Source organism: Malaclemys terrapin, chromosome 2, assembly GCF_027887155.1.
Source record: "Malaclemys terrapin pileata isolate rMalTer1 chromosome 2, rMalTer1.hap1, whole genome shotgun sequence".
NCBI classification, from domain to species: Eukaryota; Metazoa; Chordata; order Testudines; family Emydidae; genus Malaclemys; species Malaclemys terrapin.
In genome coordinates this window covers 36425146-36447369 of record NC_071506.1, presented here as the reverse complement: position 1 = coordinate 36447369, position 22224 = coordinate 36425146, and the positions used below count along the sequence as shown (strand labels likewise).

The window sequence follows — 22224 nt, the reverse complement described above, 5'->3', positions numbered from 1 at the left end:
AGCTGTAATCTACATGGGTTCTACATGCATTCTAGCTATAGCTACCTCTCCTAGGTACTGCTATTCACTACTGTTGTCTTGAAGGTTTAATATTTTTGGTGTTAGAAATGTTAATATAATTTAGTTTATGTTGAAGCAACATCACAAACTGCATTTCAGCTTTCCAGGAACTTATCTGAACTTCCCTTCACACTAGTTCACCAAACTTAAATTAATTATTCATTAATGTTCTGCCAACCTAAACCTGAAATAGGCTGGAAGAAAAAAAAAATCTTTTCAAAACAATCTACATATCCATTTCACTGCTATCTAGTCCCTCTCACAAAGAGAGCCTGAAAAAAAAATCTACACAAAGTTTTATTGCAATCATACACGGGTTACGTCAAGGGTCAAATACAACAAATACTATGATGCAATTTTACATTTATTGAACTACAGTTCAAAGCACAAATTTACACACTAAATACACTGAACATCTCTAATGAAGTCACACTAGTCTCCCACTGACATTTGATATATCTGGGTGAAAGACAATAACTTTACAAGACTTTCTAACAGGAATCCTTAGTATAAAAACTGTGTACTTGTATGTAAACTGTTTAACTGAGAACCCAAGTGATGGGTTTCCATCTCGACTAAGTCATCCATTTTGTTGCATATTTTATTTAAACGCTCAGGGGTTGAACGAACTGGCAAGTTTAAATCTGGACATTATCATCTAACCCTCCCACCCCCAGTGAATTGTAGTTGTAGCTGGTTTTGCCTGGTCCCAATTGGCTATTACTAATTTTCAAGTTTTGAAGAGAACGAGTTGAATTCAAGATTGTTCCATTTTAATTCCACAGTGGAATGTTGACCAGACAAACTACAGGCTTGCAACTGCAAGTCTACATGAAGCGTTACTGCCTGTTTAAGCTGCAGTGGAAAAGCTGTCTTCTGGGCTCAGCTGAATGCAAGAAGGCACAAAGAAGAAGTTCTTCATCAATGTGTCTGAAGTAATTCCAGCATCTTGCATCTCATACCTACAGCAGAAAGTATAACAGAGGTATGTTCAGGAAGCATACACCTGAGAGTTTAAAGTCCTCATGGCGGCTTAACATTGGAAACCAGCATTAAATTCAGTATTCAGTCTAACAAAAAAATTATTTGGCAGACTTAAAATTAAGTTAACCTTTTCCACTTTAGTAATACTCGCATTGAAGTATTTACTGGTGAATATATGTTACATAGGCTGTGTTTATCACAACACTTCCTTGTAACACACTGGACAGTTGCACAGAGACTCAGCCAGCAAAGCAATACCTACAACTGTATGCATTCTACTATTGTCTTAAATGAAAGACTCGTCTCCATCGCACCACAGGGTAGACTATGGGGCTGTGGACTGTAGAGCACTCCAAACCATTGTGCTCTAACTGCCCTGCCTGGACGCTGCTGGTGAGAATACCTAGTCCATGTTAATGTAGTCCAGTTTGAAAGGTGAAACAGTGTGATAGCATTTTAAAAAAGAAAAATGAAGTACGTTGATTTTTGAAATAAATCTTCCTATATCAATACCATGCATCCAACTGTAGGATTATGTTTAAATGTTTTCGGGGGGGAGGGGGAGAGCTGAGTGCAACTACCACTGCAAATATTGAGAACATCATCTTACCAGTCATTGAAAGACATCATGTAGTAAACTGGTGGCCTCTGAAAATCATTAAAGGCAGACTGTTGACCCAAGGTACCAGAACCCATGTTATCAAAGATCAGCCAGTCTCCGACACTCAACTCAGGAAGAAGACAGTTTTCCACAATTTGATCAAGCTCATCACAGGATGGACCCCAAAGGCTGCTGGCAAACAGAGGCTCATCTTCCTTGTATTTCTACAAAAACAATCCAGTCAAGTCAGGCTTTAGTTTAAGGCAAAAGAAAGTTTTACAGACACATTAAAATAGTAATATAAATGTTCTTCTATCTGAAAAATTCCTCTCTTCTAGGGGAAAAGTCCACAGATCCATTACAATAGGTCTCATGCCTGCTTGCAGTTTCTTGGGGCAGAAAAGCCTTGTCAATCAGGCAGTCTGGGAGTGGCCATACCCCTAAAGACCTATCCAGTTCAAGATACTTCCAAAGATGTTTTGTAGTGCAAAGTCCTCTAAAGCTTAATTCACAGGTTAACAAATAAGAATTCATAAACATTTTCTGCTGCAGAGCAACTTGAAATTCCACCCCAAATATATTATGCCCCCAACTTCAAATTCCACCCCCAGGAAATCTATAGTGTGTCCCCCAAAAAAAATGGAGGCAAGTGTGATGGTTTGAGCATTCCTCAGACCACAATCCTTGTGCTGGGTTGGATCTGTGGACTTTTACTACTGGAAGAAAGGAAACTTGAAAAAAGATAAGGTAAGTTTTCGTATTTTTCACAGGGAAAGTCCACAGAGCCATTACAACAGGGTGTCTAAAAGGAGTGCATTTCCATGAAGGGAAAACAGAAACAATGAGAAGACAGGGAGATGAGTGACTCTGAATGAATGAGCACTAGTTATTGTTGGTTGGAGGCATGCTTTGCCTGTTCCATGCAGGCCAATAACGTAGCACGACACACAGACCAGGCCCTTGAAGATGCCCTGTTTGTAAAAATACTTTTTCAGGGCTAAAGAGGTAGTGTTAACACAGCTGCATATCCTATTTTAATTGATACCTCTCACATAATGTAGTTAAGATTTGATTTTCTGGGCTTGGGTACAGAATTTTGTCCTTGGGAGCAGATTCTTTTTGTAGAGGAGACATAGCTGAGTAGTGGTTGCCACCTGAATTATACATGAGACCCAGGATTTCCCATGACAGCATGGGGGTCACCATGGCTCACTTCTGCCTTGTTGGTTTGTCCTGGAGAATGTTGTGATCAGAAACAGAAAGTCAGGCTTTTGGCCTTGGAAGAAAGGGGCATAATCATGGCTGCAGTCTATTAATTTATTCATCAGAAAGGAGACTCATCTTTGCTGGGTTCTGGCTGCAGATATGTCCATTAACACACTGGGTGACTCAGGGCTGACTCACTCAAAGACCTTAGGCTTTAGCCTCCACTCTGCTGGATTTTTCCTTTGCTTTAACCAGGTGCTATATTTATTTATTCATTCTATATGTAGTGCTTGAATATACAGAAGATTTTTTTTTGCTTTTTTCAAAATATGCAGCCAGGAACAGCAAAGATTAGATGCTCATCCAGGCTGAGGATCTGGTACCTTTGTCCTTGTTTAAAGCTATTGCTGAAGTGTTGTAAGGGATCACCGCTACACCTTGGCTGATCAGGACAGCTCTTAAGGCCTAATTATTTTGATCCACTTGATACTGTGTTGGAAGTCTGTTCTTGCATTAACTTTGGATGAAGTTTGTTCCCTGAATGAGGTTTCCTGCTCTTGAAACTGATATAGGCTTCTCCACCAATCCCCTCATTGCAACATACCCTTTCTTCCAAGTACCCCGGCAATGGCACAAAAAGGACAGTCCTACATGCTCAAGAAATTTATGGAGAAAAACCATGTGGAGTCTCTCAACAGTATGTTGTTCCTAGAGAGACCTCTGTTCTTATCCAAGACATCAGAGCCCTGATAGATGTGACTGGAGAATGAAGGACTCTGTGCTTTCTGACCACTGGCTTGGAGTGGAGGTTGATAGCTATAACTATTCCCAGAAGGCATACAGAGTCCCCACCAAATACTCCTGAGAATGGTTTCTGATTACTCCTCAAAAGAAAAAAAACCTGAGTTCTTTCTGTATTGTGGTGACCTACAAATAGAAGGAAGTCCCTGCACCTTTTTCTCCTCCTTTTTACTAGGAAAAATCAAGCCTTAGAAATTTCCTCTGTGGAGGAGTGACACCTGTGGCCAGAGTCCATAGTGTGCCTTTTATGTTCTTCTCAGATTTATAGGGAAGAAAAAGCAAAAGAAATTAACTCTAAGGGGGGGGGGGGGCAGCTGCTGAGTATTGCCTATCCCCTGCTCTATAGGACAAAAGACGAGTAGCCTCAACAGCCTATGGTTAAGATTTTGTCACGGTTACTTTTAGTAAAAGTCAGACTGCTCACAGGCAATCAACAAATTCACAGAAGCTCATGACCTGTCACTGACTTTTATGAAAAATAGCTGACAAAATTGGGAGGGATGGGTCCAGCACTGAGCGCAGGTCCGTGGCCCCCAAGGTGCTAAGAGATGCGGGGGTCTGACCCCACCCCGCAGCGGTTGGGAGCTGTGGGGGCCCTTGCCAGCTCCAGCCCCTGGCTGAAGCAGAAAATGTCACAGAGGTCTCTGGAAGTCACAGATTCCATGACCTCTGACGTAATCTTAGCCTTACCTATGGTAACAGAATATCAACAAAGAGGATCAGGGGAAGAACCGCACCTGCTGTGCTACAGAAATAACATTATTTTGAGATGAGCCCTTGAATGTTATAGAAGCTCCTTAAATCCCTGCCTGTGGAAGGAGCAAGGAAAATAATCACATGGCACAGCCCTTTTGTCTCACTAAATCCCCTAGTGGGCCCTGTAGTGCTACACAACAGTTAACACCAATGTTGTCTCACTGAATCCTAGGATGGGCAAGGCAGGCTTCCATAAGGGATGACTCCCACCTTGTTAAAGAGGGTGAAGTAAATTAGAAACAAGTAAGAGGCCCTTTACTGCTGCTTGTTCCTCCACATCTGGGCTGTTCTCTACCTAGCCCTCCAGGACTGGCAGTATGGGGCATAGCTGACCTGCAATGAGCAGGGTCCCATTAGTCAGGCAAGTAGTGCATGGATGAGTGGCAAAACAAGCTGAGTTCAGCTGGCCAGGCAGTTCTGGCATAGCTGACCATGCTAAGGGGGGGGTCCAGTTAGCCCAGACATTTTTGTGCCCTTTTCCTCCAACTTCTCTATTCCTCTAATTGCCTTGAAGCTGTTCCACCAGAGCGGCATGTCCAGAAAGGTTACAATGGAAACTTCTGCAGCCAGCAACCCTGGTATCAAAATGGGGCAGGGGAGAAAAGGTGTTTCAGCAAGCCTGCTGCAGAGCTCAACTCCTCCCCCAACCTACACCCTTTCCAAGGCCAAATAAAAGCCCAGTAATGCTTAGAATCCTTTTTGTTTGGTTGGTTGTTGCTCTGAGCATGTCATCTGGTAAAGCCCTCCTGCAGCTGCTGGAGGCAGTTCAAACTGGCTAGAAGTGGCTGGGTCTTCAGGGTTGTGGCCACTTGCGCCTGTCTGATTGGGGCAGTAGTGCGCCAAAGAAGCTGCAAACAGAAGTAAGATCCATTGTAATGGATCTGCAGAATTTCCCTGCAAAAGAATAATGTTTTGTGAATTCTGTAAGAATATGATATAGACTCACCTTGTGAACCTCTGGGATGGTATTAAATTTCTCAGACAATTTACTTGCAAAAGAACCATAAACACCATCATTCATGTAGTACATAAAGATTGGCTCATCATCACTCCTGGTTTGCTCCACTGGAAGAAAAATGGTTACATATTTTTATAATAAACATTCAATTTGCAATCCTCTAACAGTTAATTCCCCCCCGGTCCCCAAGAGTACGTAAAACATGCATTGGGATAAGAAGTGTAATTAGAAGACTACAATATCAATTCAAGCCTACCCCTAAAGGCTATGCTTAAGGACACATTTTGCATACTTAATATTCTAGTCATTACTGAAAACATCCAAAAATTCCATTTTGGTAGAAGAGGGACAATAGTAGCTCCAATTCATGTTCTTCCATCTTCCCCTAATTCAGCTTTAATTATATGCTGATAGGATGCCTGGAGATCATAAATGAGTCACATCTATTTACTAGTGAGGAAACCAGCAATGCCAAACAAACCCAGAAAACAGAAAATGAACAGAGGTGCAGATTAACCAGGCTTGAAAGGATTAGATTTTTATCAGTAAATGTCTTTTACTGTACACACACCAACTGATGAAAAAATATTTCCACCAATGATAAAGTGTACAGATAGGCAAAGAAAGAAAAGCGCTGCTTGAGAATTTATTAGAGTTTGATTAACGATATTCATTTCATATATTTTGACATGTGATGTTGATAATTTGTTTTAACAGTTATAAAAAATTTGGACTTTTTGAAACTCAACATCTACTATAACAAAGTAAGTATTGTCTGACCACGCCACATAATATCCTACAAATGTGAAAATTTAAATATATAAATAAAATATGCTTCAAAACAAACATCAGTATTATCAGTCAAAATTATTTTTAAAAAAAAACAACACTTAATTCTGCCAAGCCTAAGATTAACATAGGGACAGAACCTTAAAAAATAGACTGAGACTCAAGTATGAGCCAGTTACTGAAGAGAAAAAATATTAAAGCATATAATTCATGATCTACACATAAAATTGAGCTATGCTGACAAAAATGGAGACTTATTTGTACTGATTCACACATGTACAAAACAAATATGTTGCTTACTTCCAGAGGGAAGAAATTTATCATATTCAACAGCTTTCTTTGCAATGATGTTAACTGCTAGAGTAAATGCAGATGAAACATAATAACATCCAGGCTCTGCAATCACATTAACACCGGATTCTTCAGGAAAGTAGACATCCAACAACGGACTGATGACATGATTAACCTAGGAAATTGAAGTCACAGCTAATGTTTAGATTGCTCATCTGATTTATTTTGAAGTTTATTTACAGTTCTTGTGAAAGGGGCTCGATTGATAAATCAGACAAGTCCTCTGTCACAAATTCCCAACCAACAATTTACAGTGCTGGTGAGTTGACCACAAGCTGATTTTTACTATCCATATTGGGCCTTTGCTGAATCAAGTCTCAGACACCACAGTTAAGTTTTACAAAAATAAAATGGGTGTTACTTTTGGGATACTGATGCCATACCTAAGCACCTAATAACAATTGCTAGCTCTTATATAGTGCTTTTCATCAGTAGATCTCAAAGCACTTTACAAAGGAGTTAAGTATCATTATCTTCAGTCTCCAGTTAAGTCCAAGTCATCCAAATGACCGAATCACCCATTTAAGTAATTTCAAAGTGGTTGTAGTACAACAGATGTAAAATTATTTATGAATCCATGAAGTGCATCAGGGTTGCATTTAAAAAACAAAAACAAAACAGAGCAATTTGGTCAACTACAGTTTTGCATCTTGACAAATAAAGAAACAGATGGTATTCACTGAATTTACCCAACATTAATCTGATTTTTAACTTCAATATTAATGCCATAGTCTTGCATGACTTGTACACAACTACTTGATAAGGCAAACATGGACTAAGTAGGCAATTTTCGAAGTTCTATTAATGATTTTAGCTGTTTGAACCTATTCATTTCAGCAACCTAGGCTTTGGGAGTTTATCTTTAAGAGTACACAAAATACAGTGATCAGTCTAAATCGCCATTATTCACTAGTGACCAGGTCATGACACCAAACCAGAGATCAAATGAGGCTCTGTCTACACTTAAAATGCTTCAATGTAGACACTTACTACAGCAACAGGAGGGGTTCTGCCACAGCTGTAGGTAACCCACCTCCCTGAGAGGTGGAGCTAGGTCAATGGAAGAATTTCTCTGTTGACCTAGCACTGTCCTCACTAGGCTTTAGGCTGGCTTAACTGCGTCTCTCAGGGGCGTGGATTTTTAACATCCCTAAAAAAATGTAGCTATGCCACTAACTTTTCAGTGTAGATCTGCTCTAAGAGTAAAACTCTTAAGGCTCATTAAAGCAAATGTCCAGCTGATGCATTATGTCTTCAGTTCTAAACCAAAATACTGAAAATTCCAGCTGCAGCAGCAGGTCAGTATTCATCCACTATGAACACAGTAAAAAGAACTGCCTCCAGAAGAAAGGGCTAAAATCTTCATGGTAAGAAGCATGCAAATTTTAAAAATTACAAGGATAACTGAGGCTTTGGTTTGCTGTCAATTTAGAATGGTTACTGTTTCTCTCATCTGTAAATCCTTGGCACCTGAGGGACAATTTTGTGACTAATTTATGTAACATTAGTTGAATCAGAATTGAGAGACTAGCAGGACTTCATGGACCTGTACTAATTCTCTGCTAATGACTCCACAGTGCAATTGTGGCATATAATCCAGTCCATCCCCATGGTTTTAAATCTACTGTCAATCCAGGTTTTAACTATCAATATTAGCTGGAAACTGACATGTCAAAAACTCGAAACTGACAAATGAAAGGCAAACTAGTTCTAACTTCCACTGAGTTGCATACCTCTTCCAGCTGAAGTTCTGAACCTGTGAAGCCCCCACCAATGTCCAACATGTTCATCTTAAAGCCAAATTCTTCCTAAAAGGAAGTATAGACAGGCCTTTAAGTATGCAGACAATAGAAATTAAAGTTTTTATTGATGAGCTCTCCAATCTCATTCAATATTGTATGCTCATGCTTTAAACGTGAAATTGTGACATCTTAGATACAGTAAAGAGTATTCCAGTGAACAATTCACTCTGGTAATACCTAGTATTATTCTACATTAAACATTACTGCAATATTAGTAAAGACAATAAATAAATCAAGCAATTCTAAAGTAAAGCAACCTTAATTTGGCCTCTGAGTATGCAGTAGAAGAGTCTTTTCTCACAAAATTTGACAGCGCAATACACAGTTCAGCAAATACTTTACTACAATCTAGTGGAAAAGAATTACACGTTTTTAACCTTAGATGCACATAATAGTATGTATAATATAAATGGCTGCATGGTGTGATAATGTAATGAAAGCCCCTCTTGTAATGCATATGCACAAGGAGGCAGAGTTAAAACTGCTGTGAGAACTTCAACTGTCTTCCTTGTGTAATTAATCACATCAATAATTTTGCAATAATCACAGTAAGGTCATGATCTTGGATTTTTCTGAAGTCGAGCTTGAACTTTTCTTTCTCACTTAAAGTGAAGAGAAATATTTGCAATACAAAAATCTGTTTCCTTAACACAAGTAGTATACATTTATAGCCTAAAACAACAAATTAATTTACCAGTGTCAACAAGTCAGTTCCTTTTTGCCAAGAGGATCATTCAGAGTTCTGTTCCTCCCCACCGCAAAACCCAATGACAATTATATAAGGCAACATAAGGAAGGCAGCCACATGCATTGTTCAGTTGGTAGTGATTACATCTCATGCAGAGAAAACAAAACCTGTCCACTGGTCTTGGTAGATAAACATTTTAGTTTACTTTTACGATGTATTCTTAACTTAGAAAGCTACAAATATATTCTGCTCGAGTTGAGATCTTGGACTTTAAAAAAAAAAAAAAACCACACCCATTGGCCCTTAATTAAAATTGTAAAATACAATCAAAGGATGTTTTAGTGGAAGATTTTATTTGTCTCACATTAAATATTCAGTAAGGTCTATAATTTACTATTCAGTTGAGTGTAATCATTCTGTTATTTGAAGGGTCCTTATCAGACTAGCAATACACATTTTAGGAAATAATTTTTCTTATCTCCATTAGCGAGAATATAGTAGGATGACTCCTCTATTAAATCGTATGTTAGCATATTTACTTACAGCCATGTCAAACACACACCGAGCATCAGATATAGCATGAACGTACACTTGAGGTTCCTTGCAAGAGCTTGAAATGTGAAATCTAAAAGAAATGAAACATAATAAATACACAAACCTACAAACTGCATTAACAACAGAACATTGATATATCTAGACCAATAGGGATGTATAGCAGATCACTCAAGGGAATTTGACAAAGTAATGTTTTGACAGTACACACATTTATAGTAGTAGAAATGCATGTATATTCCATGCATAGGTGATTAAGGTTTTATTTGTTTATGAGAAATTTATGAAATAGGAAGAGACCTCAAAACAGCTTTGCTTTCCTTCTAGCCCATTTGCACACACAAGACAAATTTGTATAGCACAATTTAAGAATGTCTAACAATGGCTTCATTCTAATCTTTTAAAAAAAGGAAATTTGATTGTCAGTGTTTTCAAGATATGACAGTTAAAGTTGCTGAAGGGCAAGTCCATAGAAATAGTTTATTGAAATAGGTTTATAAAGAAAAATAGGCTCAGTAGTGAGATAGCATCTGAGAACCAGTTACAGAAAATACTCCAAAAACAGTCCTAGCACCTCCCTACTCACAATGTCCATATCGGTTTTGATTTTTTTAAAAACAGAATTTTAGGCTTTGGAGAATTAAAACTTTTGTAATGCATGTTTATAGAACTATACAAATGACCAGAGGGACACAGTAAAACAATAGATATTATAACAATTGGGAACAGTTATTCCCAATTATCCTCTTTATGATTATTTTCGTTGTAGACCAGATTGTGGACTAGACTCTAGACAGACTGATGGCACAGATGAGATGGGGTAATTCAAAACAGGTGAACAGAAAACATTAGCTAGGAAACGAGAGTCTAAGAATAGATCAGACAAACCAGTCATTTTCTCATATCTAAAACTACAGACATAAAAGGAATAGAGCACAATTTAAGCCAGAAGTCTGGTCTCGAAATCTAAGATCACTATCTTGTGATAACACGAGAAGACACAAGAAAATAAACATTTTCATCCTGGAAATTTAAAATATTGTGACACCATGTTTATTCAGAAAAATTGTTCCTTGTGCCCATTCACTAGCACAGGGCTTTTTAAAAGTGACCTAGTGCTTATGAACTTTGTTGTTCTGACACCCCAGAAGAATGAAGATGTCTTATTTATGTACAAAACACAAAAATATAAATACAACTGTGAAGGTATACATTTCCTTTATAAAAATATATCCATATGGACACGAGATGAGAAGGTAATTCAGTTTCCATGGTTACACAGTCTAGACCACTCTGCTTAGGCTGCCAACAAAGTGCCAATTAAGAGGGTGACTCTTGTCCAAGGGAACTAGATGAAGACTACAATTCATTTTACATCTTTATGTTTCACGCCCCCACAATATAAAGCTTCGGTGCTTGTGAAAAAACACTAACTCTGCATCAGATAAAGGTCAGAAAAGCCATTGGTCGCTTCTGATCACTACTAACTTGGGTAAGAGCCAAAGCAGCAATCTAGAGGTGAAAGGCTCTGTATCCCATTATCAATCCACTTGAGTCATTCAACCTCTAACATGTGCATACTTCTTTGATATGCAACATGTATTTACTCAGTATTCTATAAGCTGTTTTGCATTTTGTACCGTTTTTTATTTATAAAACAGATGACCCATAGCTAGAAGAAAAAGCTCACCACAACCAAATGACGGGAAGGAGAAAGTAGAATGCAAGTTTGAACTAAAATGGATAGAGTATTTTAACATATTTTAGAGCCCAATCTTGCACTGCCACAAGGATGGACTAAGCGTTCTTTTCCAGATTATTTGGACAAACATCTGAAAGAGGGAAGGAGATAATGAAGGCACAAACTCAGTCAGCTATATTTTCTGCCTCTTTTTGGACCCTTGTGAGCCATGTGGCCCCACTGATTTTCATTTCTAAAATTAAGTTAGAACAGTTTTAGACAAACTGATTTAACCCTGTGTGCTGACAATTTGTATTCTCTTCTCATCCTTAGTGCTAAGTAAGCTCAGCCACAATATGACTGTTACTGAAGTGACAAAAATTAGACCGATTAAGCTACTGATACCTCATCCAGAGTCTAAGTCTTCATTGTGACAGATACGACGGATCAATTTAAAACCATTTTCATCCTGTTTTGCATTTGTACATTTTAGTTACTTTTCTAAAGAAAGGGTGATTCTCATTGGTTGGTTAAATTTGGTACTTCTTTTTGCTAAACAGGAGGATACATTATCTATAAACATTATTTCAAAGCAATTATATAGCTTACATATATTTATTCAGATTTTTGCATTTTATTATGTTAGAAAATGGTGAATGATGCAGTTCTAGATGATTTACTAGATTAATATTTTTACTTCTGATGTTTGTCAAACTACATTTCAATGGAAATTGGAATTCAATTAAAAATGCACAAAACTTTTTAAAATTAGTTAACAATACCTTAAGTGTACTGGATACATAAAGTTTATCAAAACATTTTGCATTTAAAACAGATTTATAAACAAAGGAAGTATCTGCAGTTAGTGAACTGAATTGTTTCTGGACACGTCCTTCAAGATTTAGAAGTAGTTCAGCTCATCCTCAGACACCTCATTTTTGTATATTGGAAGAGCAGAAGCAGCTTCTCTACTTTTTCAGCTCCCAATTGGTTTCTCAAATTTGAATGAATTAGTCATTAAACTGAACTGAATAAATTGAAATGAAGAAAATATCACTGTACTTGTAGAAGCAGCTAATGCTGTCAAAAGCTGGTTTAACATTTCAACACACTGGTTCCAGGTGCTTAGCCAATGACTTCCATCAGTTCAGTGCTTTGACTTTCTTTAAAGCTATGGCAGCAAACATGACTGATAAAGGAATATTCCTCTTATTTTGACTGTTTCCTTTATCTATCAAACATGTTCATTAGTGTTCCACAAGTTTTTGCAGCAGTTGAAAGCATACAGACAATTTGTGCATCAATTTTTGATCAGTGTGATATGAGAATTTTTCATCTTTGTGTATCTAGTTTACTCTAGATTTAAGTACCACAGGTCACTCAGTTTAGGAAGACTAAAAACACTTCAAGAAGATCCTCTGCCATCTACAGGTCAAAAACTAAAATTACTAGAACTCAACTTGAAGTGATTACTATGGACATCATTAAAAACTTTTCATAGTTAAATCTTACAGCATTATCTCACCCAGTATCTGTACTGATTTTCCCACACTGACCTACTGCCTTTTATCAGTTCAACTGTTTGTTTTTCTATGCAGAGTTAGACAGATAAAAGCCAATCACTGGAAAGCACAAGAGCAAGAGTAGGGAAGTCAGTGGCTGAAACGCTCTAGTAGTTTTTCTGACTACAGCAAAAGGGATTTCACATATCCACTTTGGGTTGCCTTAACATCAGTGACACTTTTTGTAGCTCAAATGCAATTACTTTTCTGTTTCATACTGATTTGAATGCATAAGTGTCACCAAAAATTCTCAAATGATGCAACTGGATTTTATATTGTTCCCTATAAGGGAAGGAGAATAAACTGGCACAATAAAAAAATTTGAGTTAAATCTAAGTTTGAGTATTTAATATTATACATAAAGGGGGAAAAAAATGAAAAAGCTACTCACTTAACACCAACTATTTGGACTTCAAGCTCCTTAGCACATTCCATGAGGTGCCTACAGCTCTTCAGCATGGTGCCAAATTTCATGTTCATCTCCTCAGCTCCACTAATGTCTTCTGTGGCAATATGTAGTAAGAGCCTAAGAGAAGGGGAAGATGATTGGGGCACAGTTGGTTTACATCATCATCAGCACATGTGAAGCCTGAAGACTGTCAGAAGTATGTTGATTATGTTGTCAGTACTCCAGCTCCATCGATGGATGAGTCAAGTGAGCCTAATAAAAACAATCCTGTACAGAGAAAAAACTAGCAATTAGGGGCTAAAACATGGAGCCAACAAGGAAAAGGGATTTGGAAATGCAGCAACTAAGACTCTGTTGTAGCAGCAAGAGTCTGTTGGGTGCTGTAATAAAGAAAGGGTTACCTTCTCATAAGGAGTGCTTGCTCATAAACTGCTCTTTAGTGACAATGGGATTGCTTCTCTCCAGCCCTTTCCTCCTGGCTGGCAGGAGGAAGAGTGCCCTGGGATTCCCTTTGGAGCCTGCTGTGTTTATCTTTCTACATCAGCCTTGTCTGATAGAAGTCTGATACATGTAGAGACCTCTCCCAACCCCCCTACTCCACTGGCAGTTGGACTGGGTGCAAGGGGTGTTCCATTCCCTCCCCCATTACTTCCTCATTGCCTGCGAGAAGGAGGCTGCTGTCAGAGTGCCATTTCTCCTCCTCCAATGGGTCTCACATATCATAGCTAGAAGACCTATTAACTCAGTCTTTGGCTAGAGCAGGGGGTGGCTAATTTCTTGTGGCTTCGTGAGCGGAGTCTCATTAATTGATATTTAATCAGTCTTGTTATGCTTTAATTACTATGGAGTGGTAATTTGATAAGACATGCCTATCAAAACCAGAGTGTACAAACACAAGATTATATTAATACAAACTCACTCAACGTCAGCTAAAAGGGTCAATGACTCCATTTTCAATCCCAAGTGAGAAACACCATCAAACATAAAAAGCCGCATTTTGCACTAGCTGAAGGTTGGCTGGTGAAGTCCAAGCACCCCATGCAGAGTGAACTGCAGTAATCCAATCTGGAGATGAAAAAGGCATGGATAACTGGCAAGTTCTGCATCTGAAAGGAAAGATCACAGTCTCCTTGCCAAGCAAAGATAAGCACACTGTTGGCTACTACCAGTGATGTGATAATCTAGCAACTGCCAAAAATTTAATAGAATCCTCAAATTGCAAACATTTATGAAAGACAGTTTAAAGGGGTATGCCTGAGGAGGGAAATCTAACTTCCATTTCTTCCACGTGTGCCCTTCAGCATCCTTGCTAGTCATTTATGCCATTTGTTACTGCTGGCATTTCACTCATTTTGGATAAAGTAGACTGGCCAGTTTCATTTCCTGGTTCTCTTTCACCAGCACAAACATGTAAATGATTTAAAAAAAAAATTCTCTGATCAAAATTAAACAGTTTTAGTTATATAATGTTCTGTAATAACATTTGGACAAACCTATATATTGGGCCTACTTATTTGACAAAATCAAATCCTTTGAATTCATCATATGAAAACACCAAAAATATATCTATTTCTGCACACTACAGCTTAAGTAGCACCAAGGTTAGTCTGAAAACATTTGTTAACCAAGACTACATATGCCATACTGAACTGACAAGTTTTCATGACAGCATTATAAAGCATCAGTAAAGATTTTCTAGCAAAAACAACTGTACAAGATAAAAGAAAAACTATTTTACCTTGTAATTTTGCTCTTCTCAAAATATCTTGCAGGATTCTCACACCTGGGTCTCAGCTGGCTAAAGTGAGGCTGGAGGAAGTCTAAGATCTTGGTGCTTTTTGGCCCTTAAAGACAATGGTAGTGGATAGGAGCATGATCCATTCTTTCCCTACTGGAGGTCACATGACACCCTGAGCATAATTACTGCCCTTGGATTCTTTCAGCCAATTCCAGATTTTAGCAAAATGTGAAGGCTCCGCAAAGAAAAATTAGCCAATCACAAAACAAAAACGATTAGAAAAAAAGAATGCCTCAGAAGGCTGAATAGTAAAAGCATCAAAATCTGAGAAACCAACACTTCAAAAAGGTTCTCTCCAAACATCGATGGAGATGGATGAAAATCTTCAGAGAAGAATTACAATTTTCTGTGCAGGATTCTCTCCAGGAATGCAAGTAATTAGAGTCACATGACTGGAACAGGCAGCAAGTCAATGCAAAAAATATGGAATTATTTTTGAAGTACATAAAGAAGGTATAAGATACCTCCCAAAAGGAAAATCAGGCTTATCACTTCAGACTGTAGGACAGTCTGTAGGACAAACACAAGGACTTTAAAAGTTTAGCCAACTCAGGTGAAATCCAGAAAGAAATAAAACTATGTGGTAAGAGAATTTGGACTCTCAATTTCTACAGGATTTATACTCCAAAATGGGATTTCTTCCTATAAGCTGAATCTAAGCAACTGCTTTGTAAATGCATGGAGCAAGTATCATGTAGCAGTCTTATAGAGAGCTAGAAACATCCATGAGGAAGACAGCACAAGCCACTTTGACTCTGATTGAATGATTCTTTAACATGGCCTTTTAGTTTACAAAGGCTTTCACATACACATGCTAGCTACTATCACCCACATCAAAGGCTGTCCGCACCAGATGCCAGCCCAGGTCCATGACCTCCTGCACTAAGATTATTTATTTACCTTAAAGACTCCTAGGATTTTCTCATAAGAAATTGACTGAACCAGGGCAGAGGCCTTTTTCAAAAGTCAGTCTGTCTTTTGACTGTGAAGAACTGATATTTCATAATGCAAAAGGATCCAACTGTGGACTAGTAAACCTTTGTCCAAAAGAACCTTAGCACTGAAGCTCAGGATCACAATGAACAGTCTTTGCTCCAGCCATGGCCACCTCAACCACAAGCTCATGAGGGGATGGGGCAGGGCAGAGAGGGGAAACTTATCTGAAATACACTTCTTGACTGTCTGACAGGGCAGTCTGGGCAGCCTGTTGCTTCTTCACCAGCTGGACCCAAAGAGGGTGCAATGGCACCACAACCCTACTGGATGGAAGTGAAAGTCTTGATTATAGCCTTTGAAGATTCCTGAACTGGCACTAGCTCAAACTAGCCAACTTAGCCAGTTTTTCAAGAAACTGGAGGAAGCCAGATCCTCCCACAGTCTTGCTAATGTGCTGCTGCTCTGCAATGGAGATGTTTTTGCAATTAGTTGGTGGTCAGCTTATCTGATTCCAAATAGAAGCCATGTCATCCTGATCACCACCCTGCTCCCACTACAGTGATCTATCTAACAAGCTAATGAAGCATAAACAGTGGCACAGAAGTCATCTATACTATTTTCATTAAGACCCTTCAATTGCATGAGGTACCTATGTCAAAGCCAATGCTTCATGCACCAACCAAACCAACTTAGTGTGGGTGTAGTCTCGGTGCAGATGGTGCTCTGATTTTGTGAAGCGCCACCAGGTCTCAATGCAGGGTGGGAGAGAAGCACTGAAGGTAGTACTGTAGCCTTTGAGACAGCCTGAGAGATAACCAGGAAGGACTTGGCAAGATCCCAAACAGTACCATCACAGAATCTCCCCAGATCCATCTCCAAGATGTGAACCTGAACAGAGTCAGGCGCTTTGGTAGTGATATGTCAGGGCACCTTGTTTCTTGGTGTTTCCTGTTGAAATTTACGTGGAAGCCACGCCTTGTTAACCAATATGAAGCACAGTACTATTCACTTCAAGTACTGACTCCCAGTGACTTGGGAGTGTTGGAGAAAAACTCTTCTTCCACAGGAGGCTCAGACCATAGTCAAGCCCCCAGCTATGAATGGAGAGGATACAAGATGCTCTGAGGAAGCTCTCTCGCATTGGGTCTAGAGGGAAGTGGAATCTATACCAATGTGGGTGGCACTAACAGAACTCCAGCACTCAGCAGCGGAAGCAGACACAGGTTTATGATTGAGTGATTTCTCTTTGGAAGTACTCTAAGCCATGGCTGGGGTATCTCAAGAAGGGACTGAAGGCAATACCCATTACTCTTAATTCGCTGGTGACATCTGCAGGTGTATCTGACACCACTACACAATACACCCAAATCCCAGGCTGAAGATTCAATGTATGTGCTCATTTGTTGACAATTGAAGCCATTGGGAGTCAAGTAAATGGATGACATCCTGAAATAAAACACTGAAGCCATGGAAAGTAAGACTACTGGTAGATGAAGAGGAGCTGAGGCCCCAAGGCAGGCGCCAATGTACTGAAATTAAACTGCCAGAATACGGACGTGAAAGTTCGGCCCCAAAGCCAAAGTTCCCCTCAGGTTTTTCTGAGCATGGAGAGTTCCACCTGTTATGCTAGGAAGCTGAGACCCAGAAGAGAAAATCCTGCAACAAAATATCTTTAGAGAAACACTGCTACACCAGAGCCAAGGTTGGACAAAATACATGCAAGTAAACTGCATTAAAAAACGCACATGCTTCTCTTCCTTCCAGGTAAACAGACAACCCATACCACAGTCAAAGTTAAATTCCCACAGCAATAAGAGAAACTAAGATTTCTCTCTCTTTTCAATGCAAAACTTACTTAGCATTTGGATGGTTACGTGCAATTTTCTTTAATTCACTTTCATTGTCACAAGTCAGGATGTTTACCCCAGTTTTCGCTGCATATTTTATCTGAGAAGCTTGCTTGCAAGGATTTGTATATATAATGTTTTCAGGAGCAATGCCCAAGTCTTGTACCAATGCCATTTCAGACTGAAAAACAAGACAGTATTAAAGTGTTAGATACATGTCAAATGAGTTTCAGTAGTGAATTTATCTTCAATTTATCTGGGGATTACAGACATCCCCCGGGTCATGCAAACCTAACGCAAATCCGCACTTATGGAAAAAGTTCCGTAAGCTAGAAATAGGAAGTTTTTTTTTTTTTTTTTTTTCTCTTTTTTGCGTAATGGTCGGGTATGCATTTCCAACTTATGCAAAATTCGAGTTACGCAAGGCGTTCCAGAACAGAACGCTTGCGTAAGTCGGGGAGCGTCTGTATAGCTCAAATAAGGTTTTCTTCTAGCTAAACTGTGTATTATAAGCTGCTTCAATAGTACAAAATGGAATTGCTATACTGAGTCATAATAAAGGGTTTACAGTTTAAGACAAAGAATGTGTCCGCATGGTAACTAACACCAAGAGCAGAAGTTTTACATAGGACAGATTTAACAGACTCCAGGATAGAGAGAGGGTAATTTGACAGGCAAACAGGATATACAGAACAAACACTCACTTTACTAGAACATGCAAACCCAATTCCAAGAGCTGCCAGAATCTCAAGTACACCTGGAGTGGAATTGCATTTTACAGCGTAAAATGGTTTTACTGGTGCCATCACATTCTGCCATTGATTGTGTTTCTTCAGAAGCTTTCCAAGATCACCAACAAAAAATGCATTTTTTCCAGTCTATAAACAAAGGACAGTAGAAAAATAAAAATCACGTATCTATAATGGTGGACCTGAAGTCAAAGCAAAAATATCCTATGAAGCACAAATATCTCATGTTTATTAGGTCAAAGAATGACTGGGAATCATAGATTATATATTTTTTATTCTGCCATTGGCTTAATGTATGACCCTGGACAATTCATTTGACTTCTGTGCCAAAATTTACGCAATATTAAAATGAAGGCAATACCTACTCCTTCAAAGAAGTTGTTAAAATTATTTACAGAATACTTTAAAATTCTTTGGATGAAAGGCCCTACCTTAAAAGCCTAGTATTATGGCTTTTGCAAGAACTATATTTAAGGTAAAAAAATATTTCCATTACAAGCACTCTTTTTTTTTTTTTTTTTTTTTTTTTTTTAAGAAGTCCTTAACTTTCCTGAGTGGGGGCAGGGCCATAGCATCACAGAAATGTAGGACTGGAAGGCACATCGATAGATCATCTAGTCCGGTCCCCTGCACTGAGGCAGGATTAAGTATTTGTTATGACTAGGGCTCCGTGTCTGTCATGGAGGTCGTGGAAGTCACGGATTCCGTGACTTTCATGACTTCTGCAGGGGCCAGTGTGGCTGACCCCAGAGGCACCGAAGCAGCTGGCTCCGGGGACAGCTACTCAGGTGGCCTCCAGGACAGCCACACCAGCCACTGCGGTCGGCTGGCCCCGGGCAGCAGTCCCCGGCCGGCCAGAGCCACTGACCCCGGGTGCCCCGCCTCAGCCACCACCTGGATGTTTCCCCCCCAGCAGCATCCCTCCCCTCCCCCCAGCCACCCACCCAGATGCCCCCCCCCACACCCTCCAAGGTTTAATCACAGGTATTTTTAATAAAAAAGTCATGGACAGGTCATGGGCCGTGAATTTTTGTTTATTGCCTGTGACCTGTCCATAACTTTTACTAAAAATACCCGAGACTAAATCGTAGCCTTAATCATGACCATCCCTGGCAGGTCTTTGTCTATCCTGATCGTAAAAACATCTAGGTGATGGAGATTCCACAACTTTCCTAGGTAATTTGTTCTAGTGCTTAACTACCCTTACAATAAATTTTTCCTAATGTCTAATATACGTCTGCCTTTCTGCAATTTAAACCCATTACTTCTTGACCTGCCTTCTGTGGATAAGGAGAACAATTGATCACCCTCTTCTTTGTAACAACCTTTTACATACTTGAAAACTTTTATGTCCCCCCTCCCCCCGCCCCCCGCCTCAGTCTTCTCTTGACTAAACAAACCCTATTTTTTCAACCTTTTCTTGTAGGTCAAGTTTTCTAGACCTTTAATCATTTTTGTCGCTCTCCTCTGGACTTTCTCCAATTTATCCACATCTTTCCTGTGGAGGCCTTTGCTGAGCAACTTAGTGCTGAGCAGTGTACGCCAACTGAGACCATAGTGCTGAGCAAAGTGGAAGAATTCCTTCTCATGTCTTGCTTACAACACTCCTGCTACTATGTCCGAGAGTGATGTTCCCTTTTTTTGGTAACAGTATTACAATGTTGACTCATATTTAGCTTGTGATCCACTATAACCCCCAGATCTTATTCTGCAGTACTCCTTCCTAGACAGTCATTTCCCATTTTGTATTTGTGCAATTGATTATTCCTTCCTAAGTGTAGTACTTTGCACTTGTCCTTACTGAATTTCATCCTATTTTTTCAGACCAGTCTTCAATTTGTCAAGATCATTTTGAATTCTAATCCTATCCTCCAAAGTGCTTGCAACCCCTCCCAGCTTGGTATCATCTGCAAACTTTGTAAGTGTACTCTCTATGCCACTAGGCAAATTTATGAAGATATTGACTAGAACTGAACCCAAGACAGATCCCTCCTGCACCCCACTTGGTATGCCTTTCCAGCTTCAGTATGAACCATTGATAGCTACTCTCAGAGTAGGATTTTCCAACCAGTTGTGCACCCAACTTATAGTAGGTTCGTCACTAGGCTATATTTCCCTAGTTTGCTTACGAAGAGATCATGTGAGATAGTATCAAAAGTCTTACTGAAGTCGAGATGACATTTACTGCTTCCCCCCTCCACAAACCCTGTTACCCTGTCAGAGAAGGGTATTAGGTTGGTTTGACATGATTTGAGGGTTCTTTCCCCCATCTATCTGAGGCATCAAGATTATAATTACAATTCTATACAAGAGTCTATACTAAAAGTACATTAAGGTTCTAAAGTCAAGCACTCAAAAGTTAGGAAATGCCAGGTCACCTGTGCAACCTGGTTAACTCTTAGGTATGGCATATTAAAGAACAGGGGTTCTATTCTGAGCTCTGCCACAGATGGCCTTGTGCAACCCTTCCATTACCCCTTTATGCTGTTTGCCTGCTTCTTAAGATAGGGGTGAGAGACCTTGCTCAATAAAAAAAAGTCTGACATCACAGAATTAATAAAACCAGTCAGTAAAAGATCCAAGCCTAGAACTCATGGTCTCCTCCTGGCTCCCAGTGCAGCGTACCTTCCTCTAGGCTGAAAGAGTAGCTGCTGCTGTTCTCCCACCCCCTCTGTTCCTAGCATGTAGGAGGCTCGTTGGGAACTGGGAGCATAAACAGTGCACTTAGCATATGCAGAGAAGAGCTCTGTGGAACTAGTGGGGGTACTCAGTGCAGATGGAATATAGAAATTTTTAACAGGAAGACCCAAACAATCTCTGCACATGTGCAAATGATTCCTTTCAGAGGAATATGAATCAGCCAACTCTGGGCAAATTTTCATGGGGGCAGTAAAAAGACACTTCTCTAACCCAGTACTACCTACTGGCCAAACTTCAGGTCGCTGCTCCAAATCCCATAGATGCTAAAGCTCTTCATAAGAGCAGCAGGATAATTTTATTTATTTAAAATTGGCAAAGATATTTCCCCCACAACCTCATTTTTGGAAGTGGCTGACCAGTTTTGCTCAAACATTGCCAACAAAATTCAGCAAGGCAGAGAGCAAACATGGAAAAATTTCAGCCCAAATGGTTAAAATTTGGCAAAGTTAAGCAATTGGAAAGGGGTTTATAATTAAAAATGTTAGGCAACCTTAGCTGTATGTGTCATTGCCATCTTGCCTACAATACACTTGCTAGTCAGACTTAATTTGAGACTAGGAATTGAAGAATTTAAATACTAGCAAATTATAAATGAAAATTAATTCAGTTAAACTGGAAGGGCTTGGGTATCAAATACTTACAAGTGTATGTTCATAAACATAGTTGTCAATAACATCTCCAAGAGTTGCTCCTTCATCCAGCAGGCCAATGGAGTAGTTTGCATCCTCAAGAAATCCTTTCATCTCAGCCGTATTCCGCAAAGCCGACAGTCATAAACCAAGAAACACAAGGGACAGGCCGCCAAGCCTTAGATCCGGGTCCTTAAATTATGCAACAAACTGCACAACAGGAAAAAAAATGGTAAAATAAACCAGTTGATAAACAGCACACATCATTCCCCAACGGTTCTATTTAAATTTACAAAGGACCTTCCATTTTTGGTGTGCTGCAAATGATAAGACACTTGTTAAATGAAGCTTTCTGCTCTGCTCCC

At 39.4% G+C, this 22224-nt stretch overlaps 1 protein-coding gene across 3 annotated transcripts in view; it reads right to left on the bottom strand.

The window, feature by feature from the left end:
* Positions 1–339: 339 nt before the first annotated feature.
* Positions 340–22224, bottom strand: part of AZIN1 (antizyme inhibitor 1) — a 51317-nt gene continuing 29432 nt past the window's right edge. For 2 of the 3 annotated variants that reach the window (XM_054018720.1, XM_054018721.1), the window contains exons 3-12: positions 21872–22069; positions 18486–18659; positions 17790–17962; positions 13183–13317; positions 9540–9621; positions 8240–8314; positions 6456–6621; positions 5355–5473; positions 1655–1869; positions 340–1022 (exon numbers count right to left, since the gene is read on the bottom strand). In XM_054018720.1, coding sequence (XP_053874695.1) covers positions 911–1022; positions 1655–1869; positions 5355–5473; positions 6456–6621; positions 8240–8314; positions 9540–9621; positions 13183–13317; positions 17790–17962; positions 18486–18659; positions 21872–21973 — 1353 coding nt within the window. In that variant the 5' untranslated portion in view covers positions 21974–22069 and the 3' untranslated portion in view covers positions 340–910. Of the gene's footprint in view, positions 1023–1654; positions 1870–5354; positions 5474–6455; positions 6622–8239; positions 8315–9539; positions 9622–13182; positions 13318–14119; positions 14266–17789; positions 17963–18485; positions 18660–21871; positions 22070–22224 lie in introns of those variants that run through there. The other variant, XM_054018722.1, reaches the window with a different exon arrangement.